The sequence below is a fragment of the Varroa destructor genome, unplaced genomic scaffold (genome assembly GCF_002443255.2).
Source record: "Varroa destructor unplaced genomic scaffold, Vdes_3.0 BEIS01000001.1, whole genome shotgun sequence".
Lineage (NCBI taxonomy): Eukaryota > Metazoa > Arthropoda > Arachnida > Mesostigmata > Varroidae > Varroa > Varroa destructor.
The window spans coordinates 17,238,139-17,264,970 of NW_019211454.1; the positions used below are offsets into that span (position 1 = coordinate 17,238,139).

At 47.1% G+C, this 26,832-nt stretch overlaps 1 protein-coding gene across 11 annotated transcripts in view; it reads left to right on the top strand.

The window, feature by feature from the left end:
* Nucleotides 1–26,832, top strand: part of LOC111242814 (uncharacterized) — a 68,870-nt gene that overhangs the window by 23,758 nt on the left and 18,280 nt on the right. For 4 of the 11 annotated variants that reach the window (XM_086981909.1, XM_022787642.2, XM_086981903.1 and 1 more), the window contains exons 2-3: nt 9,791–10,479; nt 20,349–20,468. The exons of 2 other annotated variants lie outside the window; for them this stretch is intronic. In XM_086981909.1, coding sequence (XP_086838035.1) covers nt 10,462–10,479; nt 20,349–20,468 — 138 coding nt within the window. In that variant the 5' untranslated portion in view covers nt 9,791–10,461. Of the gene's footprint in view, nt 1–699; nt 850–8,345; nt 8,823–9,790; nt 10,480–17,085; nt 19,191–20,348; nt 20,469–26,832 lie in introns of those variants that run through there. 5 more of the 11 variants (XM_022787644.2, XM_086981896.1, XM_022787647.2 and 2 more) reach the window with 5 other exon arrangements.

Below are 26,832 nucleotides of genomic sequence, written 5' to 3' on the forward strand. Positions count from 1 at the left end.
GAACGGATACAGCTGACGTCCGAATAGACTTTGTTGCAGTCGTTGTCGTCTTATGAAATTTCTTTTTGTTGTCAATTTGTTGCTCAGGCCTACCCAACCAATGGTCAGCTTCTGTGCGGACCGCCGCGTTTTCTATCGTTGCCTGTGCGCAAAGTGCAGAATCGTGTGTGTGTGTTCATGTGTGCGTGTGTGTGTGTGTGTGTGTCTGTGTGTGTGTGTGTGTGTGTATCACTACGTGGCGTTGTGACAGCGTCGTGGAGTACAGATGTGTACGTACGGTGGGTTGCCTATCTATTGCCCGATTTTAGCGTCCCAAAATGGAAGCTGGTAGCAAACGACATACTGGATCACGAGCCGGTTCGGCGAGATCCGGAAGCCTGCCCATTACCGTTTCGTGGTTAACGTGCTCATTGCTCAATGATCGGTGATTGTTCATTAAAGCTCATGGAGCGGCGTGTGACGCGTTTGTGCCGATGAGCTACATAGATGCACAATGTGTATGTAGAGAGCACGTACACCAATCAGCAGGAAGTTTGCTTAGTCCGCACAATCTCACCTGCCGTTATTGACGGACACCTGTCTACTCGAAGCGGTCGTCATCAGCGGTGTGAGCCACTGATGGCAATTATTATCGATGGTCCAAAGTGAAAGTGCGTGGTGTTGCAATTCGATTCACGATTCGTCTTCATCTTCTCGTACTGAAGCGTGGATCGGTGGTTCCGATTTTCTGTGTTCTGTGATCTGTCGTAAGATCGCCGAAGCTATGGGTGTTTATTTATATAAGCGTACAAAATGATATATAGATCAAGGAGTTTTGGAAACCGCTTGCGTAATTCAACCGAGACAGCGGTAAGTTTTTGATTTTCTTAAGAATTGTGTTCCTATTTATTGCTGGTTACGCTAGAAGCAGTTAGTTGCAAATTTTTGTGTGTACTTCTATCTCTATGAAATGAAGGGTGAAGGATCGATATATGATTGCGACGGCTATATTTGCTTAGGTCCAGTAATGGGAGCATGGCCCTACTTAGGATTAACCATGGAATTGCGCAAACCATGAATTGCTTATGTGATTATAGCTGAAAAATCCGAAGGTGAGCAAAATTTAAATATCGAGGATAATCATCATAAAGAAGATACATTGACTAACATACAGTTAGACTATGTCTTTTCCAAGTGAAATTAATGAACATTGTTTATTTGTTTAGAAGCTTGAAAAAAACCACATTCTATCGATCGATAATAGTGTATCTTTTCATTGAGCCAGTTTTAGCTGTACAGTTACGCACACAGTTCATGGATTTATTCCACAACTCGATTAAAAGTCGCTGGAAGCTGCTAATTGAGCTCGAATAGCATATTCCTCCAACCAATGAAAAGTGATCGTTGATGCTTTTCCCCCTGCTAGCGACCGTTATGGATCGCTCACGTATCCCAGTTTTTAGTAAGACACGAGGAGCCAAGGTCGAGACTAGAGATATTCGAGTAATCGATGGTCTTCTAATATCTGTACATATATGGTTTTTTGTGATAAAAGAGAATACGCCATTTAGAAAGTGCAGATGAACATTTGGACTCTTTTATATTGACTATGTGTACCGACAGAAAATCCCATGTGCAGTGGGTTGGTGATCGTGAACGAACAGAGAAAAAATGACGCGCGAAGACGAGCTTGGCAGCAAATCAGCAGCATCTACATTTATGGGTGGATATGCTATTTCGATAAAAGTGGGATATCCTTGAGTTTTGTTCGCCTTTTCCATTTGTTCTTCGAAATACAGAATTATCATCTGTGTACGGACGTCAGTCCTGATTTACGTAATAACGCAACATTTCGTTACGTGTCCAATAGCAAGACGTTGCGTTATGAGATAAGCATTGACGGCATGATAGGTACTGCTAGCTACATTCGATCGTGAAAGTAGAATTCAAACCAAGACTACATACATATTAATAACAACAAAATATACAATGCGCTACCTCTGGACATACACTCCTCGCGCATCATTGAATTTACCTAATGCGCTCAAAACGATCCGTAGGTATTTTACTTAAAGGTTAGACGGGACACGGCCGGTTTTTACCTTGCCAACGACATCCCGAGCTTTCCCGCTTAACTTTGCTGAATCCGGGCTATTCTCAGTACCCCTCGGCTCTGTTAGCACCGCCATGTGACCAATGTCGCTGTTCATGTTGACGGTGCCGTCACCGTAACGCAAACAGGACGTGGTCGTCTGGTTTGCCAAAGCACAATTGTTTGGCCTCGTCATCGCTAGCGAGCCTGTGTTTCGCAGGCAATTTGATGTTTTGCTGGTTTGATGCCTCGTTGTTGTACCATCACCGCAGGGCAGATGTCGCTCTTCTATCAATGATCATATACCATCGGAGGAGGCAGCGGTTTACGGAGCAACAACAACAACAACAACAACAACAATAGCAGCAAAGACAATACGAACGAGTTTGCGCATTTTATCTGGTTACGTTCTCGCTGCTTGGATTCTTTATTACATTATATATATATGGGCTTGTCGCTTCAGTCCATCTTTTGCTGGTTATCCTATACTTGTCGTCGCGACGCTATCAACTCGCCCTGGCATCATTCATCTGTATTACTATTGTCATAAGATCATATGTAACCTATTGTGGCAAAAGCAACGTAAAGCAATAGTAGCATCGATACCGGCACCGGTATCATAGCCAGCAGTCGGACGGAGCTGACTACTGGAATAACCACAATTTTTGCCCGTTACGGCCGTACCGTAGTTAACATATTCCAGCAAGCTACATAATCAATCGATAATATAATAATTCCAGCCAGCATCAGTATTGTCGAGGCCTTCTGGTTCTACAGCTACTTACGAACCACCGATCAACTACGGCTGACCAAACGTTTGTTCCTTCGGCAGTCCGTCGACGTCCAGCTGCTTGGTCTGCCAGTTTGGGGTCGACGTCAACGATTTCAGCAGCACCCCAAGCGGCCATCAATCGAGCAACTGCTGCTGTGATCATCAACAAGTCACAGTTAAGAAGGCTCACTAATGTGTATGCACACACAACTATACGTACTGATGAGGCAGAACGTAATGTGACGTTGCCTTAACCATGATGCCAATAGCCCTCTGGTAACTGTTGCAGCATAGATCATACATAGAGATGGATAATGTGCATGTTGGGCATCGCACGGGTTATATTGGCAAACGTAACATGGACGGTGTTGCTGGCATAGGATGTAGCATTATATAGTGTATGATATATATTATAACGTTTTATATGATGTAGCGTAGGTCTGTTAACGTTCGTACTGCTGTTCCAAACAAAAACACTCCATCGATGTAATCTCTTTCGTCCACGCGGTATACTACGTTGTCAACGGCATCATTTGCCCCTTTGTATAAGTACAACCATATGTCTTATACTGGCAGTAATAATGTTGCGTTGCTCTGACTGGCTTTTTTTGCCCTCTGCCTATTGCTGTTGATACCACAACAAATCAACAATTCGTTGGCTGCTGGTTATTTTCTTTCGGATGACATTTTCCAGCCGTGCATATACTGCTGTTCATATGAACCATAGCTGCAACCGCAACAGCGGTGGCATCAACAGCCAGTTCTGCCATCGTTAAAGTCGATACGATTCTATCTATTATTGCATATAGACCAACTTGCCTTTTATGGCTGTGGCTCAGCGTCTCTATTTAACTATCTGTCTGTACGATTCTAGGACTGTTCTACGACTGCATGCCTGGGCCGTATCTCTGTGTTCTGTGGAAGCGTTACGTGGCATCGCATCGTAACGCGTCGCGTCGCTGCGCTTCCCGTGCCATCTGTTGCTTCCGTCGATCCGTCCATTTCATTGCTGTTATGCCTACTGCTTTGTTACTGGCCGTCTCCGAACAACATTTCCAGTCGAGCTGTGAGCACCCGTGATGTTGTTCATGTCCGGTGCTTCTCTCTTTATCTCTCTGTGTCGATTGGCCCGCGCGTGTTAACGTGTTTGCACTGAATGCTGTTGCTGCTGCTGTGTGCTGCGGTTGTTGTTGCCTGGCATAGCTCGGCTTCACTTTACTTCTCCATGATTGGGGCTAAGCAATTCGAGAGGCGGGTTAACCAGCTGGCTGACCAGACAGTTCACCACTAACACAATCGCCTAGTCGTTGCTTACCGTTCGGTTATCTATTGCTGTTTTCACCACTGTTCCTCTTAACAGTCTTTTTGTGTACCTTTGTCCTGCTGCGTGTGTGTGTGTGTGTGTGTGTGACTGCTTGGGCCATGTACGTCTATAAGTGTTGTTGTTGTCCATGCTACTGTTGCTGTTGTGGTCATATAGTAATTGCTACGACAGTCGCCCGTGGCTAAATGTGTTAGTCCGTCGCCGGGCGTACGCTTGTGTCCGTGCTTTTATCGGTGTCTTTTCGTGTCGATTCTATTGGTGGACTGTATCGCCGTGACTATGCAGGCTTGTTCGCTTCCTTGGCCACTACATCAGTCGCTTGCGGCCGTGTGCTCCTCAACGATGCCATCGTCATTGTCGCCGTCATTTTTGGTAGCAGCAGCAGCTGCTCTTGTTGGCTGCTGGTGGCCGGCACCGCCGCTGTCGCTGCTGCTGCTGCTGCTGCTGCTTCTGCCCGTCCATCCGTTTGTTTGCCTGCCGTCATCCTGCCAACGCGCCGTCAGTATATCTTTTTGTCTGTGTATATCTCTACCTATGTTATCCTCTTGTTGTGGTTCGTCTTCTCCTGACTCATTTTCTTGTGTAGTTCATACTTCTCTTTCTTCTTCGTCTTTATCCGCTTCGTTTTCGTCGTTGTCTCTTCGCTTCTTCTCTCTTTTTTCTTTTTCGCCATCTTTTTTTCCTCTTCTCTCTTTCGAATCCTCTGCGTTTCTTCGTCGTCTTCTTTCGTTCCGTCGGCGTCCCTCTCATCGCCGCAATCAGTGGCGCTTGTGCTCCTGCTGTTGCTGGCGATGGCGTTACGCTGCTCCGTCCTCATCACCTTTGTCATCGTTCTTTTTTCACTGTCTTCTCTTTCTTCTCGCCTTCACCGCTACCACTATCACCGGTACCAATACGACGCCATGCAGCAGGAGCGACACCGGCATCACCATCATGCTTTTCTTCATCTTCCTCGTTATTCCGGTCGGCTTTCATTCCCAGCAACAGCAGCGTTACCAGGCACCACAGTCATACAGCTATAGCTAGAACTACAGTTGCGACAACGACGCTTTTACCATTATCATCTCTGTCACACACACACACACACACACACACACACACACACACACACACAGACAGAGAAGCAAACAAACAGACGATACACATGGCCTCTGCTGCCACTTCTGTTGTTGCTACGAACGACGCCACGAATAACACAGTCGGCGGCCGACCAGCCAACCAAAAAGTAAGCGACCGCCTAAAGCAACATCACCAAGCACCAGCAGCAGCAGCAGCAGCAGCAGCAGCAGCAGCAGCAGCAGCAGGAGGAGCAGCAGCTCTCGCTGCTGCGGAAATCGCAATAACAGCAAGAATAACAGAAACAAGGCAGCGGCCACTGCACAGTCGACGAGAACGGCACCAGCAGCAAAGCGAATACACAAGCATCGTATCTGGCATTGGCCTGTCTTTGCCATCAGCATTGGCTACATAATCGTTATTATCGGCGGCAGCAGCAGCACCGATATCAAGAATTACACGGCTACAAGACTACATACAGGTCTGGCAACAGCCTCAGCAGCAATAACAAGATCAACAGTTACAGTAACAAAAGGCTACAGCTACAGTAAATGGTATCAACAGCGACAGAAGGCGTTTAGCGATCTTGTGCTGCTACTGATCACCACTTCCACCGACTCAGATCAGATTAGAGAGAGTTCGTGGCCGAGGTGGTCCCGGCCAGAACGTCGTTGTTATCGTGGGCGACGCCAGCGTCGGCGGCGCCGTCGTAGTGACTGTTTCGTCAACGCGTCCTACACTACTCGTGGAAACAGGGACATCGATAAAGACACAGGCCACAACAACAGCAGCAACAACCAGCAGGACAAAAATGGGCAACACCTAGACCCAGCAGAAGTGATTGTAACAATCGGACGTTCCGTGTGACGACGATTGAAAGTCGCTCACGGAGTGTCAACTCAAGACAAACAGTAACCGTATAACCCCACTAAACGTTAATCTGCTGTTGGAGAACAACTGCTGTTGCACTTATAACAGCGCTGGTGGTGATGGTCGCGGGAACAAAACGCCAGAGGCAAGCCCATTCATTAAGACACGCTGCTGCTTGTCGGCATATCTCACCGCGGAGCCCACCCGCCGGGCTGTCTGGCCGCCTGCCTAACCATTCGATCGCTTTGTTTCGCTAAGGAAGTTGCTATGACTGAAAGAAAGCCAACGCCAATAACAGTCACGGCCATCACACCGTAGCGTCAACATCATACTGTCGTTCATCGATGGCGATGAGCGTGCAGGATAACTTGCCGATCTGTTCTTCCTTTCTCTCTGTTTCAATCGCTGGTATCGTAAGCGTCGGCTTGCGTCGACGTCGTTGTTAAGATGTCGTTGCTTTTGTGAAAATGCATTAGATGCAACATAAGTAGCAACAGCAGCGGTAACTATAGCTTCGCTATCGAAACCATTCTCGTCGTTACACATCCCTTGCAACGGGCAAGTTGCGTACTGGCAGTAGCAGCGCGTATTCCCTAACATTATCTCGGAGACAGCATGGTGCTTCGAGCGTGAATATTGACACGGATTTTGTCGTCATCCGCTTGACGATGGAGTCACTTGCGTCGTAGCGATTACGCTCGTCGCCGCCGCGACCTACGTCCATCTAAAAGCATGTGCATCCTTTTGAGATGCTCCAAAGTTGCAACATTATGGCATTGTTTTGCTTCCTAATGCAACGCAATAAGCGATTTTACACAGATAGATACGCGTTCTGCTTGGCCTGCTCTAAGATGTTCCATGCTGTAAGCTTCTTGCTGTTATCCACCTACCTATATTCCATTGACTAACACTGGGCTAACCATAAGACCCAACGATATACCACTGCCTGTTACGAGCCTGTGGGTGCATCCCCGTCTATGTGTGCTTATGTTTCTGAATGCTTTCGGATATTTCTGAACAAGACGGTGGATACTTTAGCAGTTGCAGACAGCGAACGCCCATCGATGTGATCACTTTATCTCTCTCTTTCTCTCCTTCTTTGTCTGCCTCTTCATTTATACAATACGATACCGGCTCAAACTGTTTGCTATTCGTCTGATCAACAGCCAGCAACAATAACGACGGCAGCTCTAGATCTCTCGTTGTTGCTCCCTTCACATTCGCTTGGTCGTTTGAAGATTATATCCAAATATGCTGGGCTACAGGCCATGCAAGCGCTATGTCGCGACCACTGCGTGGATACCGGCTGTGATAGTTCGACTCGTTGCTGTTTAATGCGAACATTGCCTGTGTTCGGGCAATGGGCAGGCTCTTGACGGCTTGGGACTCGGCGCGTGTGTATGTGTAGGGTTGTGCGTGTCGGGCCACGGTGAGCGGCGCCTCGAGCCGTCCGGCAGTCTGTGCGCGCCAAGTCGCTACGGAGTCGCTGCGTCCGCCAGCTTGTGCCTAAGCTCTACCTACGGGTGGTGTGTCGATATCTCTCTGTGAATAAAGAGGTTCTGGCGTGTGAGTGGGTTTGTGTGGCTGGGTCGTGGCTGTGTGTGATACAACTGAGTTTTGCTCCTGTGTCTGGTATACCTGCATGCCTGTCCGTCCCTATGGCTGTGTATATCCCTGTCCTGATAGTTGCTTGCACTCCTTGCCGTAACCGTCGCCGGTTTGCCGTTCGAGCTCCCCCATCTCCCTCTCTTTCTCTCTCTCGTTGAGAAGTCATTAGCCGTTTGTTCGTATGTGCGTGTCCCCGTCTGACTGGATGTACGAACGTCCTTGTATATGTGAGTTTGCTCATCTATGCTACTTCCTTGTGAGCTACAACGACTCCCTGCTGGCAGCTGCTTATTTGCTGCTCCGCGACTGTGAGTGAGTGACTGTAGTCCCCTTGCCTGACTGACTATCGGTCGCTATTAAGCGTGTCCTTACTGGGCATCTAGCAAACAGCAGTGTCTGCCTAACTATTGTAATTGGCCATAGCAATAGTGGGTCTGAAGAGCAAGAGCTGCCACTTAGGAGCTTGTATGCCGGTCGATCTGTCTGTGTATTGCGTTAGTGCGATGGACTGTTGCTACGTTAGTTAAATAGGCGTATGCTTACAGGTGTATAAATGAGTCCCAAGACGTACAAACGCTGCAAAGGTGGTCGGCGATGATTGATGTGTTAGTAGTCGTAGCGTTGTCATTCGGCGCTGAACTATTCTCCCAATGACATTCATATTGCTAGAAGAGCTGATAGAGGCTTGCTGGCTGCATGTATTAGTTAGATTTTCTGTAATACTGCTTAACTAAAAAACCGTGCATGCAGCCAACTCTGGTTAGCTTAAGGTGGACGAATTGTAAGTATCGTTGAGAGGTTGCAGAAAATGCCGTGTCGCGGGAAAACCGGGACGATGACGCTGGGAATGGAGAAGCCCCACATATACGCAGAGAGTATTAGATAAACAAAACTGGGGTGACCAGCTGCTGTGAGAAGGCTGCAAAAGCGAATGCATCGTAGGTTGGAAAATAAATCGAAGAAGACGGGTGGTTACTTTGGAGTTTCGCCTTTTGTCTCAGGTTTTCGATTATGGAAAAGTTTGTCGAAGAACTTTTCCGATATTCGTCTGTATGTCGACTACGTGCAACACTTATAGTTACACAACCGTTTGATGATACATCGTCTTGAGAAAAAAGAAGGCAAGCTTCGTAACGACAGCAGTATATATATGCAGTGTAATGGAATAAAAATCTTAGAGGTAAAGGCACGAGAAGATCCACAAGCTATTTGATGTTAGAAGCCTCAAACGTTTGCAGATCATCTGCCCCTCGCCGCCGCACTTTCACTATATTGCACAGAATAATCGTGTTGGAGATATCTTTTCTGTATGCTTCCGTACCACATGACGAAACATGATGGCTACACGATGAATCACATTATGGATTACAGACGAAGCGCAAGTGGGCGCTAAGACATGTCTCTCATATGATCTAGCCACATAAAAAGGCTTGGGCAATCGATTTGGTACGGGATGTAAATCTGAATCGGTGTTGTCCTGTTAATTATTATTACAAGTAGCAAGCGTCATTTCTCTAGTCAATGATATTACTGAGCGATTTGGTTCCTCGTTTGACACTTGTACACACGCTGTTGTTCCCGACGCCATATTGATTGCTCTATGACATCGTTAAGGGATGCATTGGTCGGTGGCATCGTATTTTAAGTATTCATCCCAGACTCAGGTGCCAGTCGCGCCGATGGGAAATCGTATTTATTTGAGAAGTATGATTACTCGTTTACGAACTATTGTGCAATGTTTATATTTGTTTTCTCGGGATTTGTTGCTGACTCCTATGAAATATCGATTGATTTTTTCTAGTCTTAAACAGCGTCGCTTAAAAGGTGTCAGAGACTTACGGGTCACTCTTTAAGCGTATTTATTTAACATTTTACTGATCTGGGTCCGCATGGCTTCGTTTCATCACAAATCCATTCGTTACCTGGTTAAATATCGTTTCTAGATTTATATGCGCGTGTACGTGTTGACATTGTATCAGGAGTAACTTGCAGTAACGTAACAACGGTACATCTACAAAACGATTGTACCCTTAGTTTACATATATCGAACTGACGTCACCCACTTTTGTTTTCTGTACTGTATTTTCAGATAATTGCTTTCGCAGTTAGCGTCGACAAGCGATGTACAACTACGCACCAGACCTGCTAACTTAAACGTGGGGATAGTGTACCGCTTAAAAAATCTTCAAGATCGCTATCAGTTGTCATATCAGTGCAGATATCGCTATTAAGCCAGGCCGTATTGATATTGTCATTGATAGATTGTGTATGTCTGTGTGCGCGAGCACAAAAATCACGAACGTCAACGTGTGACGTCCCAAAGCAACGTCTCACGTCGAAAACGCTCACAGAGATAAAAACGATCCCCGTGTTACGAATGTGTGAAGTGGTGATATCAGCGAATCTGTCAATGAATCTAGCCTTTCTGTCCGTTCGGATTACGTGAAAAGTATTTTTCGTGGTAACGTCAAATCGTCATTCGACTCATGGTCAGATCTTCGCCATACCTCGCCAAGCTCCATCATGAAGTTATAACTCATTGTTTTTGATTGGTGATCGAGTCGAGTTGATTGTTCGCCGTTCAAGTGTGTGATGTGTTTTTACCACTTGTTCATAACAGTATCTGGTACTGCTATACCCGCGAACGTAATGCTACTGGCGGAGGTGGCGTTGGGCTGTTCAAAGGCGGAGGCCCGCGGCGAGCCCCGACGCCTGTGAGCGCCACGGCGGAGCTGAGGAAGCAGTGCACGTCGACTCGCAATGGAGACATCGAATCTGGTACGTCGAAAGATTCTCTCGCCTTTTAGCTGTTTTTCTTTTGGGTTTATCCCATCGTCGTCGATATCGTTGTTACTGCAGTTGTGAGCTTGTGAGCGTGTTAAACAAAGCCAGAATTAGCACAGTAATTGGCAATGCGTTCGATGGGAGCTGGCACGCTGTAACAGCTTGGCAAAAGGTACTCGTCGTCGATTTGTGTTTGTTGTCGCCTGGTGAATTATCACTGTCCGCCAGGAATATGTCTATACGTGTCTGTGTGTACTGGACGTAACCACTGCATCCGAATTCACTTACGTTCAAATCGCGCAACACTAACAGGGGCCGGCTTTGACAAAAATTAGCTACGGACTAAACGTCTAGTGCACCCATTGTCATCAGCTTAAACGGGAATGTCTATCGCCGAATCAGAACGACTTGGAATAGGGTTACGCTACTAGGCCAGAAAAACCCATTTTATCACATGTCTAGTATTTACGTATCATACGTGTTAGTGATAGGCTTCAGTTAACGACCCCTGGCTCTTCGAATCGTTAAAATCATCGCGCCAATGCACAAGGAAAAAATAGCTTGTATCAAGAATGGAAGGCGACGAGAGGTTTTACCAAGGCTGGGCCGCATTGTTACTGAGAGTAAAGCAGGTAATCGATAGGGCATCCAACCAGAAGCCGCATAACCTAAACTTGTCAAATGTTCGTCAGTTCTATGATATAGCGCCTTCGGAGCGTATGGAGAAGTGAACTCTCTCAGAACAACAAAAACTAGGATACAATTCAGGGAGAAAAGACTGGAAGAGGAAGTTTGGCTCTTATAGGATTGTTTACGTGAAGCTTTGTTGCATTACGAAAATAATTGAAATCGCCATTAGCTAAAGTAACTAGAATTCAAGCCTATTTGAGTTTGATTATCAACGCTTCTGTTGAACAAACTCGTGCAACTGGGTTGGTAGCTTTTTTCACTGCTCCTGCTTTCTGCAATCTCAAACTGCCTAATTATTTTTTTTTGTGTGGATTAAAATCGTCCAGCAAACCCCTCTTATTTTCCTGAATGTTCCGAATTGTTTGCCCTTCGTTAGTCCTAAGCTTCACCATTTTCAGACCGCGTAAGTTGCGAATGAATTGAATGAGAAGTTTCTTTTTTGTCTCCAACACATTTTAAGGCTATCTTGTATGGCTAGCTGCTCCTTCGAAAGACTTTCTGATAACTTCTCAAAGATTCATTTGAACTTTTCGTTGCTTCTTGAAGATCACACCAGGATAGGTCTTGATACTATCTAATAAACTGAATTAGGTTAAATTAAAAGAAAAATCTATATATATATATATATATACACATATAGATCCTACATGTTTGTACATAATGTAGTGAATGAATTAATGGTATACAATACAAGCAGCTCGTAATGCGACAGCATTAAAGCAGACGACGTTCAGCTACGATTATCTACAGCGTTCTCTGCCAGTGTGAACACCTCCGTAATTCTCGAGAAGGCGTGGGATATGCCAAACATTTATTTTTGCCTCATATGTCGTGTAATTACAGTATCGTTTTGGGGTTTAATGCATTCATACGGAAACCTATCGGGAACTACCTAAGCAAAACGCTGATTTCTTTCAGAGCGTCTTCATTTGACAGAGTAAAAACATACTTGAAAGAAACCTTTTTCTAATACGACTCCAAACATTATACTAACAGCGTCTATTGATTTATCCAGCTTCATAGTTCCATATTGCACACAAATTATGGGTGTTCCCATTAGCAGCGACAAAGTTTCCGTTACCTTATGGGTGTTGTAGTGCGATATTAATTTGCAAGTTTTGCTGCCTATTTCTGTGATTTGAAACAAAGGTTTTCAGGAGAAGTACGCTTTGTTTTGCGTCCTGTTGTGCAAAGGCCGGTTCCACTGCCCACATACCCAGCTTCATGCGTATTCAATCGGTTTATTGTACCTAAAACTATCCCGCTTGTTACTACTATATTACCGTCAGCCGTGAACACCAACTCCAATCACAACCCTGTTCTACTCTCTTTTTTGGCCATTACTTTATTCTTTTTAGTGGACAGGAAAGCGTCTTGCGAAGCGCCAAATGTGGCCTCTTTTTCTAGGCTTCATTGCAGCAGCAGGGGGCTTAGGTTGGCTCTAACATTTATTCTCAGCTAAGGAAACCTACTTAGTGCCAATCCAGACTTATTTCTCGATCGTCCTCTTTCGCGTTCTGCTCTCTTCAGTCTCTTCCTGTTTCAAGCTGTGTCGTTAGGCCGACGGGCAGAGAGCCAAACTAAACCAAAGCGGCAAGACTTGAATCAGCCTAACTAAACCAATATAGCCCAAGAGGGCCCGATCCCAACCCACAGAGTTCATCCGAAATTTTGCTAGTTGGTGTGAAGGTCTTTTTGTTCCATCCTATACCATTCTGTTAGATCTCCATAACAGTTCACAGCGCAGCTGCTATGTGCTGTTTGGCCCTTTTGGCCTACCCCTTTTTTTGGCCTCCGAAATATGAGCCAAGCTTCTCTTAGAAGTAGTTTCCATCCAGCCTGGCGACCCCTGAGCCTTTTGTTGCTGTTCCATCGTTAGTTTACCGCCGGCGCGCTCTATAGCGCTTTTACGCACAATGTTTCTGTTCGTCCGTTTGCGGTGCCTATGTTCTGCGAATATGCCTTACACCATCAGGCCATGGCAGGCTCTTCGCGCCTGTACACCCAACTAGCAGCGTTGTAACGTTCGAAAGAGGCGGACCAGTCTGTAAGGCATCGGCCTGTTCTGGCATATTTAGACGGGTAGAGCGGCTAGGCACTTTCTAGTGTCTTCTTTCCGTGCCAGTATCCCTCCAGCTCGGTATTAACGGCTGATCGTAACCATCAACATTGCGTGGCTGGTATTTGTGGCCGAATACGACTAATTCTGAATAACTGGCCAATATCTCTCCTTCTTTCTTTGTGTTTTTCATCGTTTTTTTTCGTTCTGTTTCGGTGTGAGCGGCTTCGTTCGCTTATGCTGCTAGTTTTCTCTGTGTTTGTCAACATGACGCTACAACTTTTAAACAAGTGAAGGTCCGTGTGCCGCTACTATTGTCTCACCATTCGGTCTCTTGTTCGCTCGTTCGACGATTTATCCCTCGCAAGGGATAGCAGTCATCTGTCTCCTCTCGCGCGTTACCCAGTTCAGCCTAGTCCGTCCGACTATCCAACGGTCTCTAGCCTAGGTACTATAGAATGCCTTAGCTTTTCTCTCTCCCTTTTTCGCCTCCAGCGCCCCCACCGCGTTACTTTTGTCTTCGTCTTTTTTCTTTTCCTACCACGAACCATCGCGCGAGTTTAGCTACCCAGGTTGCGAGCGAGTAAACCAACGCCCGTGTCTCTTCTACTACTACTACAGAGACTGCTATGACGAGTATCGCTGCAGCGTTACTTGCTATTCTGGTATTGGTGATGCAGCACCCTCTGTAGCCTGGGTCCTTTACACATGCCTGTGTCTTCTCTCAGCGGTGGCTCATCGTGATCTCTCTCTCTCTCTCTCTCTTATTTCTTTGTCTCTTTCTTCATTTTTTTCTCGTCTGTTCGTTGTGTGTTGTTGGCATACCCGACCAGTTGTTGCAGGTCCACCACTCTGTGACTTCGTTCCTTTTCATCGCTCGCCTTGCCATGCTTCGCTCTGCTGACCTGGCCGCAACCAGCCAATCTTGCTGCCGATCTGTCGGTCCATCTGCCATGGCGTCCTTTCCGTGAAGAGTCACTACTTTCTGCGAGACTATCCATTCGTTCGTTCGTCGCAAGCATTTCCTCCTGAAGCGTCCCCGACTGAAGCTTGCGGGCTTGGTTGCTGTGCTGCTATGAGCCACGGGAGAAAGCTTCCTTTTCTTTCTCCCTCGTTCTCTTTTTCATTTATGCCTTTCTTCTTATTCTTTGTTCATTCGCTGGCTAGGCTGGTTGGCGTTTATTCCTTCCCGGGCCGCTCTCTTTTGTCTGTATTCATTCATCGGTTCGAACTTCGAGGCCGGAAGACAGGCAAGCATCTGGCCGGCTGGCTGTCCGGCTAGCATCGAGTGACTGAGTGAGCGACCAGGCAGGGTCGGTTGACGGGCGATCTTGGTCATCGTCGTCGTCGTGGTGATGCTGATATCGGTGCAGTTGTAGCGTCGTCAATGGCCCCAGGCAGTAGTGGTCCTCGAAGCCTCGTCGCTGCTCTTCGCCTGCGCATCCCTTTGATTGCTGTCCACTGAGTTGTTCTTCGCTGTGCTGTGCTGAGTCGCGATGTGCTAGCAGCAGCAGCATTATAACACACCGTAGCAGCAGTGGTAGCGGCAGGGCCAACAGCAACAAGAGGAACTGCAGGGGCACAGTGAAGCTCGGGGACAAAAGCGTCCGTCACTCCGGTGTTTCGAGAGTTGCTCCGGCAGGCAGCGAGAGCGCTAGCAAGCCAGCCAGATAGCGAAATATAGTCGAACAGAGGAGCGCCCTGTTCTCCTCAAGAAGAACGTTTTTCTCTTCTCGTCTACCCAGAGCAGTCCCCAATGGCGGAGTTCCCGTTGTCGCTGCTGCTACTTTTGCTCCTGCTTGTGCTTGGGTGCTGCTGCTGCTGCTGCTGCTGCCGTCGTCGTCGTCGTCGTCAGCACGACGCTTCCTCTCTTCTGTCCTTCGGTCTCCCTTCATAACTATGGAGGCTGCTGCTTTCTTGCCTGCCTGAGTCGCTGGCTTGGTGCTTCCCAACCAACATCTCCGCTGCCGTGGCCGTCGCTACAGTCGCTACTGCCATCCTGTCCTCAATGGGGATCCCTTCTTCTTCCTGCGCACAGCGGCGGAGGCGGCGGCTGCGAGGCTGCACCCTCACAAACACTCAGACAAACCGACACATACAGACGTAGCGAGACAGACTCGCGCACGGCCAGCCACGGCAGGGCAGGGTAGGGCTGGCCACATACATTCGTATAGAGAAACGGCTCCGGCGCTGACGGGCGATGGGCGACTGGCGTTCCTTTCGCGCACACATCCAGAGCTAGGCACAGCCAAGCTGGTAGGGACAAACAGGCATGTAAGGAAACAGGCATGCAGCCAGCAGGCGGCTGACAGAGCTCACACGGACAGACTTACACAGGCAGCAGTGGACGGAGTGCTTGCCACCGACCCCCGATTTGTGCGGGTGGCTGGACTGGCGCTGCGCCGCGATCATCGTGCTTCTGTGTATGCGCGCTCTGCCGGCCTCGTCGTGCGTCGGCATCGTCCCTTGCTACTGCTGCTGCTGCCCGCTACCGCTCGATTCACTACTGTCTCTCTCGAATATAACTCGCCTCGCCCCGATTCTCCCCGGGGCATAGCAGACCTGTAAACCAACAAGCAAGACGTACAGCTCTGTAGCGGCAGTATCAGGCTCAGCAAGCGAGTCTTTTCCTCTTTGTCGCCGTTGGCGTCGCCTGGCGTTTGGCAAGCGCGCGCGAAAGCGACTGAGCGCGCTAACCCCGCGTCCCCTGGTGTCTCTCCATTACATCCTGCTCCAGCTAGCTAGTGGCAGTAGTGCTGGCGCTGGTTCCCAGACAAGGCAGTCAGCCAGGCTGCAGCAGAAGCAGCCGCAGAATGCTAGAGCAAAGCGAAACGAGTCGAGGCCGTGCCAAAGCAGCGCCCCTAAGCACCCCGCCATCTAGCCAGCTAGCCCCCTGTAGCAGGCGCGCAAAGTCGCGCGCTGCAGAGAAGCAACCAACGAACAGCCAGCCAGCCAACCCATGGATGAACCACCCCTAGCATCCGCCTGCTCTCGCTGCCAAACCCAACTACGAGTTGGGTCCGTGTTCTTTCTATAACCCTGGGTTGATTCGCCCCAATTACCCCAGAAGTTCGTCCTTTTGGTGTAGGGTTGGATAGGGCGAGGAGGCAGCAGCAGTAGCACGAGGAGCAGGCCCTTTTCGATCTGGCAGCCTCCAGGGGCAGCGAGTATAGCACGGGTCTAGGAGTACGAAGGGGCTTAAGGGAAATCGGAGGGATCGTAGCCGCTCGGGAAGGTGGGAATTTTCCCTCCGCCCCGTCTGCCGCGCCCCTTCTTGTCGCAGAAGCAAGGAGGGCGGGTAAGCGAGGAGGCGCCGGGCGGGGCTGGGGAAAACTTCTCGTTACAAGGAGAGCTCCAACTGAGCTCGAATGCCAGCAGCAGTGAACAGGGGACGGGGATATAGGGTCTTGTCGGTCTTCCCTTTACCCCCGTTACCCCTGTGCGCGTTCCTTTTTCCCCCACTTAGACAGTACCCCTCCCGACTATCCTCCCGCGAGCCACCACTGCTATTGCCACTACCGAAGTCCTCCTCAGAGAGTCCGGGAGGGGAGGAGAAATAGGGCTGATGTTGTTGGTGGAAGCCGGCAAGGAGGGCGCTAGACCAGGAGCAGCAAGGCGAAGCAGCGGAAAAGCAGGAGGGGCGCTGCGAGAGCAGAATGGGGTAGAAGAGCCCTTCTCTCTTTCTCTCTGTAGTTCGGGTTGGTGTCGAGAGATACCGAGAGGGATGTCGAAAGGCCGCTGTTGGTGCTGCTCTGCGGGGAGAGTGGGGGATGTGTTTCGGGGGCGCAAGGGACTCTGTGCTGGGGTGGGGTACGGTTGGGTAAAGTGAGACAGGGCGGGGCGGGCTGAACGGCGGATGAGATGGGATGGAAGCAGAACCCCACAAGCGACGGGGGACTCTGCCGCTCCTTTTCGCGAAGCGCGGCGCGCAATGAGAGTGGGCGTTCGGTGGGGGAAGGCTGAGCTAGGCTGAGGGGCGAACGGCTGGTTGGGCCAAAGCTGGGGAAGCCGAACAGGGGGCAGGGGTAACTCCAGGGCATGGCATGGCAAGGCAGCCTCGGCAAAGAGTCGACGGGCAAAGTGGGACATGAGGGGTTCTGCAGGAAGACACACTCTTCGGCTGCGGCGGGTCGGCCAGCAGGCAGCAGCAGGCTGAAGCAGCCTAAAGCATGCTGAGGTTGGCTGAGGCAGCAGGCGGCCTCGAGAACGAAGGCTGGCGTGGCTCCCTTGGTCCGTCCCGTCGGTGAGCTCCCTCCTCTCCCTTCCCCACCACCTACTACTACCGCCACTACCACCACCGCCACCCCCTCTTCATCGCTGGCTCACAGGCAGCACAAGTCTGCTGCCAGCCCGAACACCCGCCGCCTGGCCCAGAGCTGTGGAGGCAGCAGCAGCACCACACAGCAGGCCCGACCAACCAAGCAATCGGCCGACTCACAGACAGACAGGCCGAACGACCGACAGCAAGCACCGAACGAGGAGCCAAGTGAAGAGAGACTCTGCCACTGAGCAGCAGCCTTACACAGGACAGAACAGGCCGCAGGCAGACAGCAGGCCGCGAGAGCCAGCGAGCCGGCTCACATATACAAGTCGTCCTCGTCCACTAGTTGGCAGAACGACTGGCTTTGGATAGGCACGACGGACCCCCAACGACGACTATCCTTACAGTCAAACGTTGGACAGCCCTAAAAAAAACGTAGAACTGACCAACAGAGAGAGGTCGACAGAACCAGTGAGAGCGACGAAAGGAATGGGCAGTTCAGACAATGTTGGGTTGTGTACTCTGCCTCCGGATCATCGCAGGCACAAGAGGCATAGTGAGTGAGAAGCGCAAGTCACTGGAACTGTTCGTAGGGGAAGCGACGAAGCCGGAGCCGTGCTATAGTGTTGGATTAGCTATACCTGCGAAGGAAACAGGCCAGTGAGTTCAGTAGCTGTTCGTGTTTTCACTGTTGAACTATCCTACAATATCTTCCAAAGATCTCGTTCATTCAAGCCTTTTTCCGAGGTATGCGACAGCGAGCTGGACTATCTTTGTGTCTGTGCGGGTGACCTGTCGGCTAAGTATCCGTGTCTCGACTATCTGTGTGTGCATCTGATGTGGAGTTCGTTATTGGATAGACTTGGAAGCGACGGAATCGTTTCAAAAGCAGCTTTTCCAGACCAGTTTGAACGTCGGATCTCGCTATTCTGTGTTTATGCCTGTTGGTCCTTGCAGTACATTTCAGGTAATAATGCTACGAGCAGCAAATCCGTTTCGTTCTGGCGTGGCCTGTTCGTCTGTCGGTGTGTGAACTAACGCAAAGCTGCTATAAAAAAAACTGACACTTTCTCTCTAAGAACGCGTAACAGGAACCTCCCACAGCCATTGACAGATTATACTGATGGAACTACGAAATATCTGAGCAATATAACTATTTTTTCGCTTACTATATGTATTTCGCGCCAAAAACATTCATTACGGAGGCGGGAATAGTTCTACTGTCATTGAGCAACGCGTCTGTGCGCTCAAAGGTTTCAAGTTGCCCACTCGTGCCGTGCGAACCCTACGTGGGGCAGCTGATGTAGCTGTTTCAGCTATGCATATCCGTGATTTTGTAATTGTGCCACTCTCCAGAACAGAAATCACGCTGAGAATAACACAACTCAGCTATAATAGCTGCTATTACTTTCGATGAGTCAATACTGGGTCACTGCTATAGCCGGCCGCGTGATACAATTACGTGAAGTAAACGAGTAAGCGGAAAAGAGATTGAGTGTGAACGCGGATACATTGTAAATAAATTAGACGGATTAATAATCAGCTCATCGTGTGGTATTACTAGTATGAGTATTACGCTAAACTATCAATACCAAGGCCGCAACAACAGCATTATGTCGAAGAGTTGCTTGCCAAAGGAGTCGTACGGCTTTGTTTGTCTCGTTCTTACAGAATGATTAGCGCCCTTCAATTCTCGTAAGTTTCTCACCTCAATTTTCCACTACGTTCGTCCGCATAGATAGTAGCACAAATTACGTCATCGTAATGGCTGAATTAAAAAGGGCGAAATAACTTCATTAGTGTATCAGCTTCCTAACAAATAGGTATTTCTGCTAGGTCTGAAATCCGGTCTTAATCTATATTTAAATTGCCCCATATAGATCGAAGTGTTTATTTCAATATATATATATATATATATATATATATATATATATATATGTATGTATATAATACTCTTCTGTGCATTTCTACTGCTGGAAATGCAGTATTTGGCTAGCTTGCTCGTGAACTCCACCCTCAACACTGGGCATTTTCTAATATAATATCACTCACTCAGAAGCCCCTCTCTTTTATCTATCCGTACATGCTTGTAATAAATAACATTTAACACGGGCTTTGTAAGATTTAAGTGTATTTCCTTGAGTTGGATAAAGGCTATCGATATCATTTGAATCCATAAGGCTTAAAATTTTAGCCATACCCACAAATAAAAACATCAGGTAACAGTGTACGAATCATCGGCTCTACTTGATTTGAGACTTGTTTGTGTATGTACGCTGTTCCTGTAAATTGAACCTATGCTTGATAAAAATATGCTAAAAAGGTGCTGAGATAAGCGGGCCGCTGTCACGTTTCAGGCTGTTATATCCCAGTACTGATTGCCCTTGCTTGCGCTAGTTTTTTACTCACATCACTTAAATATGCAACCGTTATACTTCACAAGCTTCGAATTATTAACAGTTAGATCGGTTTCCAACCATCTGATATTTCTCGAAATGAGCAGGGGTTTGTGTGCTCGAAAAACTAAAATTCAACACCTGGTGTAGCACTAAGTGCTTATTGCTTTCTTGATTGTATCTGCTAGGCCCAGATGTTCACGGCACGATAATTAAAGTACATAATCCGGTGCTGGACAATGGCCTACCATGCTAAGTCCCTGTTCCCTAAGTCTTAGTTGTTAGTTGCTTTATGTTTAACGATTACGTCTGCCAAACGAATAGGGTAACTCTTCTACCTAAATTGGTACAAGATGTGGCACAACCTGTTGGTCGCAAAGCATTTATTGTATCGTGTCGGGTCTGTATGTCTCTTTGTTTGCTTTTCTCGATATTTGATTGTTTTACTGCCATTTAGCACGAGGCTGGCCGGATCAAATCTGTTCGGGATCCGAGGAGTCCAGAAGCGTTTCGGTATTACTTGCTTCAACATCCGCTGGCGAGGGAAGCAACCTTCAGTGCTCCAGCTGGTCGATCCGTGAGTGATACCTTCATTCATAATTTCAGTTCAACCCCCACTAACGCACAGATGTGGATGGTTTGACGATGCACCGATTCTTACGGGCCCTCAGTCTGTTCAAATACCCACAGTATCATCACAGTGTCATCGATACGTGTATTATTTGAACATCAAATGGGTAATATATCTACGCATGTTGTTTTCAACTTGATAGATAAGTCAAACTTCAAGATATATCAGTGGTGTTTATGGATTCTATTAGAATAATAAAACGACCTGTTAGTGTCGAACGGTCAGTATTATAGGAGAACGGCTGACTGTAGTAAGGCTGAATTAACATGATTGAGGTATACATAATTACTACTTGTTATGATTAGTAGTAGCTAAGTTCCGAAAGAACGAAGAAGCAACTCATGAGTCGTCCGTGGTAATATACTGTTAGGGCTATGTTAATCTCATTAGTCTAGTTTGCCTGCGAGGTAAGAACACGGTCACCTATTCCGGAACAGATCGGTGATTGTTACTATAAAATTTCGGATTTTTAAAATATCTCCCACCTCACATTTTAAGAGATATATCCCTCAGGTCACGAACGCAATATTTTTCCCTCAAAGAAATTAACCAAACTTTTCCCTAAATTTGACCACCGGTTTATTACTTTATCTCTGTAGTATTTTTATGGCTGGAGGTCAGTGGACGATAACACTCGATTAGTCTATCTTCGCCGTGTTCTCAGCGTGGAATCGTTCATCGCGTATCGATTCCATGCATTACTCGTCGCACTGAGGATCCACACGACACGCAAAAAAAAATACACCCAGAAACATCCATTTTGTCAAACGAGACGTGTGTTTCTGTGCGCTGTGGCCAGCTTAGAGCTTACGATTGCTACGGCACTGTATCTTTGAACGATTACGTGACTGACCGTTACTAAAACTAAAAATACATCTAGTTTGTTTAAAGGCTTTTTCATGTATCCTTGATCGCCAACCTACTGCCACTGAACGGCTCTACCTTAGCGCGATCGCCTTGCGACAAGCTTAGTCTAGCTACTTTATTATGGCAAACAACTGGCACGCGTACAGACAAAACACACTCATGCTATGTGTGCCCTTCGATCAACGGACATACACAGGGTCATTGTTCATCGAGCAGATTCAAGTCGTGTTATATATGGCTCGCAGAAGTTGCTACAAGTTAAAATACTATTAGATTTCATGCTGTTTCCCTTGACACCCTGTCCAAACATTTTTTGGCCGAATTTTTCAACGTATCAGTTCAATCGCGTCATACTATGCACTCACGTGTGTGGAATTGTAACTAATCATTGCCTGCCACAACAGACCAAGGGCTCAAACTTTCGAATGCAGTCGCTGTCCAACGAGGTTGTCCAGCGTAGAGGCTATTCTCGACAATGAAGTCGATGACGACAATAACAAAGCTGCTTTCTCTCAAGGTGATAGGCTTACTCGTTCGACTCACCAAACGATTGCCACCAGTCCGCTGGTTTGTTAACGACCACTGACTACTACAGCAAGGCGAAGGAAATCGTCGAGATGTGGGACTTAACGGGCAAGGGGTCCGCTTGATCGTCCTGGCCCGCTTCGTCCTCTTGCGTGTTGGTCTCGTCAATATTTTCCTCCGTCAGTCGCTGTCACTACCTTTTCTTTGCATTCCTTTTCTTATACAATAGTCGGCTTTTGCTGTGGCATTGAGTTCGCTGGAACAGGCAGCAGTGTCCAGCGGTTTCTTCAGCGTTCGGCATCGTCAGATTCGTAGTGTTTTGTTCTGCTTTTGGCGTTTCGTTCGTACTGCTGCTGCTGCTGCTGCCATTGCCGCTGGTACACCGCAGTCCTCGTGCGTTCATTATTACTGCCGCTATCTTTTTTCCCTTTCTCGGTTCTTGCTGCTCGCCGACAAACGCAACGCGATGCCTCTGTTAGTTATCGCGTTGACTGGGTGTAGTTGTTGTTTAGGTGTGTGTCTGAGTGCCTGTATGGCTGCGTGAACGCGTTTGCTGCGAGTGATTCTATCACACGATTGCTTGGCGTGGCTCGATGTCGCTTGCAAACGGGCAGATATAAAAACAGACGACCAGCCGGCTTCAACATGCTATTATTACAACAGCTGCCAGAGAAGGCAGAGGACAACGACAGCAGCGAAACACGAGGGCACCGTCCACACGAAGGCGCGCGAGCGGATGGCCAAGGCGAAGAAAACGCTAGAGCGTTAAAGGTAAAGATGGAGAATAGGCAGAGATTGTCACGAAGGGCAATATGAAGGGGGCAAGTGGCCGGGAGACGACGGACCGAAAATCTCCGATGCGATGACAGCAGTAAGAGCAATAAAGGTAGATAGGATGAGTTAAATTGAGGCCGCTATTGCTATACCACCAAACACTTTTACTACAAACAATGGTTAGGGTGTTGTTCGAGGGAGAGAGTTCGCGCAAGACCCAAGCGTATCTTAGATAATAGTAGGAAACCAAGGGGTCGGGCTACGCCCTGTGGCGACCGCCAGATCGTTTATGATAAATTAAATAAAATTATTCAGCTATCGATTCCCAGTCATACAGAAGAAGTACCTGTTTTTTTCAGCCAGTTAATATGTCACCTACTTATCGGCACCCGGTTCGATTCCTGGCCGTAATAATCTATTCTACAAACTATTACTAGGATTATTACTGCCAGTAGTACGTCCGTGACTCGTATCTATACACGCGCTGTCGCTAAATTCCGACGAGCTGTGGCCTGTGGCCTCTATGTTGTATAAACAGGTTCAAAATAAAGATATGTAAAAAGAAGAAAATTTAAATACATGGGTGTTGTAACGAAAAACACAATATCGAGTAGTCTATGAGTGGATATACCAACGGTCTGCTGGTACTCTGGTAAAAACTCCGTCGGAACTTCTGTGGCCGACTGGGTTTAATCAACATTACAAAACCGAGAAGAACGTCAAGGTGAACTGAAAGTACGGGGATGAATATGGTCAAACCAGAAAAAGATGAAGTAGTAAGCCTGCCCAAGGCGAAACCGTAGGAGCACCGTAACAGAAAGTTAGGGACGAACATGACGATAATTAAGGAGTTTGCTATCATCGCACTTGGCATCGGCGTCGTCTTCAACGCTACCGAAACTGAAGTGACGCTGAAGACATTTGCGAGTCTTTCCTCACCACTCTCTTTATCGATATCCGCAGCGCTTAAAATGACGTCGTCTTGCGAACCACTGAGTGGACACTACCAGAGCCAATTGGTGAAATATTATTGTAAACTTAGCTACAATTCGGCATAACCTTCCTTAGCTTCTCGCAGCCTTAGCCCTCCCATCAAAAGGAACAGCCAGAATAAAAACATCATCAGAAAATATTTAAAATTTTTTTCTGCGTGTTCTGAGACCGATCGCATCCGTATGACCGTGCAATGCATGTAGACTGGCGTGCAACTGTGGTTTTATATAAAACGACAACGACACGATTCGACAGCACACAAGACATCACTGACCAGCTGCCCAGAAAGAAGGAGAAAAAGAAATAAAGGCTAGCGGCCAGTGCGTTGGTTTAGGCAGTTGTAAGCTGCCAATGAAATCCCAATGCCGTTGGACGGAGCTGGGCTGTAGAGCTCAATAGAGTCCCCTGGTCGGTAAAACAAGCGAGAACGCATAAGGGAGTGACGGCGCTGTATATACGCTGCTGCTGTGTCTATGGGAGGCGAGTGGACTGCAGAGAGCTCTCTTTGGGGGAGGGACAGCGAAGGGACGAAGGGACGGAGGAAGTCCTAGGTTAGGTTAGGGTACGAAGGAAGCCAGCCGCTAAAAGGGAAGTCTCACAGAGGCTTGCGTTGGATAGCCGCGAACAACAAAAAGGCTGCTGAGGCTCTCCTATTGCTGCCATCAGCAGCGGCCGTAGCAGCAGGATCAGGCGCAGAAGCAGTACCAGAAGCAGCCGTAGGGCCTTAGGGAGTGCCTGTGAATCTTTCACAAGGGGCCTTCTGTAGACTGTGATCCTGGAATCGCATTGCCTATACCTGCTCGCTTAGCATAACCTGCAATAGCCTGGCCTTTGTTGGCCTGTTTTTTCTAAAATTACTCCAGCTTAGTATAAAGAGTTGATACCTGCTTTATTATAACGATTCTCGTAATCGTAATTGATCTTGGTTGCGTACAATTGGGTGGTCGGTAAGATATTATGAGCAATTCTGTAGGTGCTGATGTCTTTGTAGAATGTGGCGTTGATTTTGCTGTGAACGTTTGCCTATCGCAAAATGTGGAGAATTAGAGAATAAATAAAAATATTGTAAACAATTAGTATTAATAAGAGCGCAACGTTTTGTGGCGATATAGAATGCCACACAGGCTATCACGTTTCTGTAATACATAATATGTACTTACCGTAGCTTCACGAGACCTGCGTGTTTTCACGTAGCGACTGCACATGCCTTTAACCTATGCGGTGGTGCTAAGTCTTCACTGGCTCGTAAAAAAAATACTTGGCCGTACCCTTGTATCCCGATAGAGTTCAGTATACTTTGTTGAACTACGCTGACGATGAAATGTCTAATTGGCTTGGAGGCATTTTACATTGTTTGATCTATGATTTAGGCAGATGCTGTCAGTGCTCTGGACACTGTATGACTTTAAAAATATATAGTACAAAATTAATACTACATCCATTATTATTGTCACGGATCGTCTAGGGACGGTAAACTCTCTTAAAAATGGAACAGAATAACGACCGGTTGTAAATATGTGTGTTGCATTTTGACAGGTCCTATTCTTTTTTTGTATTCGCTTACGAGTGTTTATAATTGGCGGGCTCGTACCTATTCCTGAACCGTGGGCGAGTTCAAACAACGACAGGGAAATGTAACACTGAAAACCATAATGACTTACTGCCTTTCCACAGCCTACTTTTGCTGCCGCCTGACTGGCTCATTGTTTAGCTCTGAGCAGTGCTGTTATCAACTCGTTGTAGCAAACGACGGTTTGTTCAAGAAGATGCCAATTACTAGTTTATAAAGTCATTGACCTTATAGCTCGTACTTCACACAATAACTGGCCTTGAATATCTGGGGGATTACGGACTAAAGACATCCAGAATCTGTCAAGAACAGCCTATAATTGTAAATTCGAATATTAACTTCGGAAAGCGGGAGCTTGATAATTATTTCTGCTGTTATTTGTTGTTATTATGAATATAGGAAGCCAAATTTAAAACTGAACCAAGTAATTCTATCTAAGTAAAGAGATATATATGATAGACAGGTCGATACGAGCCTGCCACAAAAAGGAGAATTTCATTCCTTGTATTGCATTTAATTAACGTGTTATTTCGCCCGTACACGTGCACGCCGTTCATGTGCGTGAGATCCATTCGATTTAAGCCCGTTTCGGCCAGCGGTAGCATATCTGGCGTCTGACTTTTACAAGAGCGGTCCGTAAGTATTTCTAAATACTGCACCTACAAAACACGCCACATCGATCGACTGAATAACAGCCAGGTCGTGGGATCTTAACACTGTCGGCAATAATGAGTAAGCTATAAATAGAATTAATAATTATAGCAGTAGTGATAATGTTATAAATCATCTGTGGTACAATAAATGCTTGGTTACGAATGGGAGCCGCAAGTGCTTTGTGCCAAACGCTGGGATCGCTTCGTATCTATTCGAAAAGACCGCGCAATTTCCTATACCTGATCAGATTAATGCATCATAAGAACTCAGGAGCATCGATATGTTAACGGACAACAACCGCCTCTCGATAGACGTACAGAATCTGTATACGGTTGACAATACCTCATACTCTTCTTATGCTTTACCGAACGCCCATCAACAACGCTGCGCGCGGCTATAATCAAACGCGCAGAGTAAGCCAAAACGGGAGTGAGGTAAACGTAGCAACTTGATAGTATCAAGTAATGATTCACGTAACGATTGTGACGTCTTAGAAGAAGTTAGACCAGTCGTTTTTTTATTACGACTCAATTTCCCGCTGTCTAATTCTGCACACTAGTTTCTCGAGCAGCAAATGAAGGCCAACGACTGGGGCCCACCTGTTCGAAAAGGGTGATTCTATTTCAACTTATCAGATGAACAGGTCACCATAATAATGGTAATAGCTCTTAAGTTAAATGTGACTACACCACCACACTCACAGCTCGTCTATGTTTAACTGTTTTTTTTTTTGTTTGTTTATGGCTCGGGAGACTTGCGTACGATGCTAGCAGTAATGACACTATTACGTAGTAAATTTTTACGGTTATATATATACGAAAGTCTGTTGTGTCGTATATATTAATTATGATTGGCGATTTCAAACTAGTATATGATCTACAGTGATATTCTTAATTAATAACAATGTATACGAGGGACGTTTGTGCT